This window comes from Necator americanus, chromosome V (assembly GCF_031761385.1).
Source record: "Necator americanus strain Aroian chromosome V, whole genome shotgun sequence".
Lineage (NCBI taxonomy): Eukaryota > Metazoa > Nematoda > Chromadorea > Rhabditida > Ancylostomatidae > Necator > Necator americanus.
In genome coordinates, this window is record NC_087375.1 from 4,869,413 (window position 1) to 4,869,781 (window position 369).

At 32.5% G+C, this 369-nt stretch overlaps 1 protein-coding gene across 1 annotated transcript in view; it reads left to right on the plus strand.

Annotated features, from left to right (window-relative positions):
- The window catches only part of RB195_012932 (uncharacterized protein), a gene marked incomplete at both ends in the record, with an annotated part of 930 nt that extends 886 nt beyond the window's left edge, over positions 1–44 (plus strand). Inside the window, one exon of the mRNA XM_064202535.1 lies at positions 1–44. This exon is cut by the window's left edge and continues 886 nt beyond it. Coding sequence (XP_064058416.1) covers positions 1–44 — 44 coding nt within the window.
- Between the last annotated feature and the right edge of the window lie 325 nt (positions 45–369).

Sequence of the window (369 nt, forward strand, 5' to 3'; positions counted from 1 at the left end):
GGAAGCAAAAGCCAAGATTGTTAAGAAATTCTGTTACGGGCTAACGTTTCAGTGTCGTCAGCTTCGTCAGAGCCTGGAAAGTCCGCTCATTTGCAACATATCCTCTCAAATGCCTCATCGAGAACAACTGATCATTCCATAAAATGCTACATCTGAAACCATTACGATTTCTTAGTAAAAATAATAAAATAAAAATAAAAATCAAAGTTAGTGAAGTCAAAAATAATAAGTTCATGAAAATTGGAACATATTTCCAGTTGCCATTGAATTATCAACATGAAAAAAATAAAGTATTCTGAGTCAATGAGTTTAAAAAAGAGAAACTAGTACAATTATAGGCCTCGTAGAAAACATCAGCAATCAAAAAGT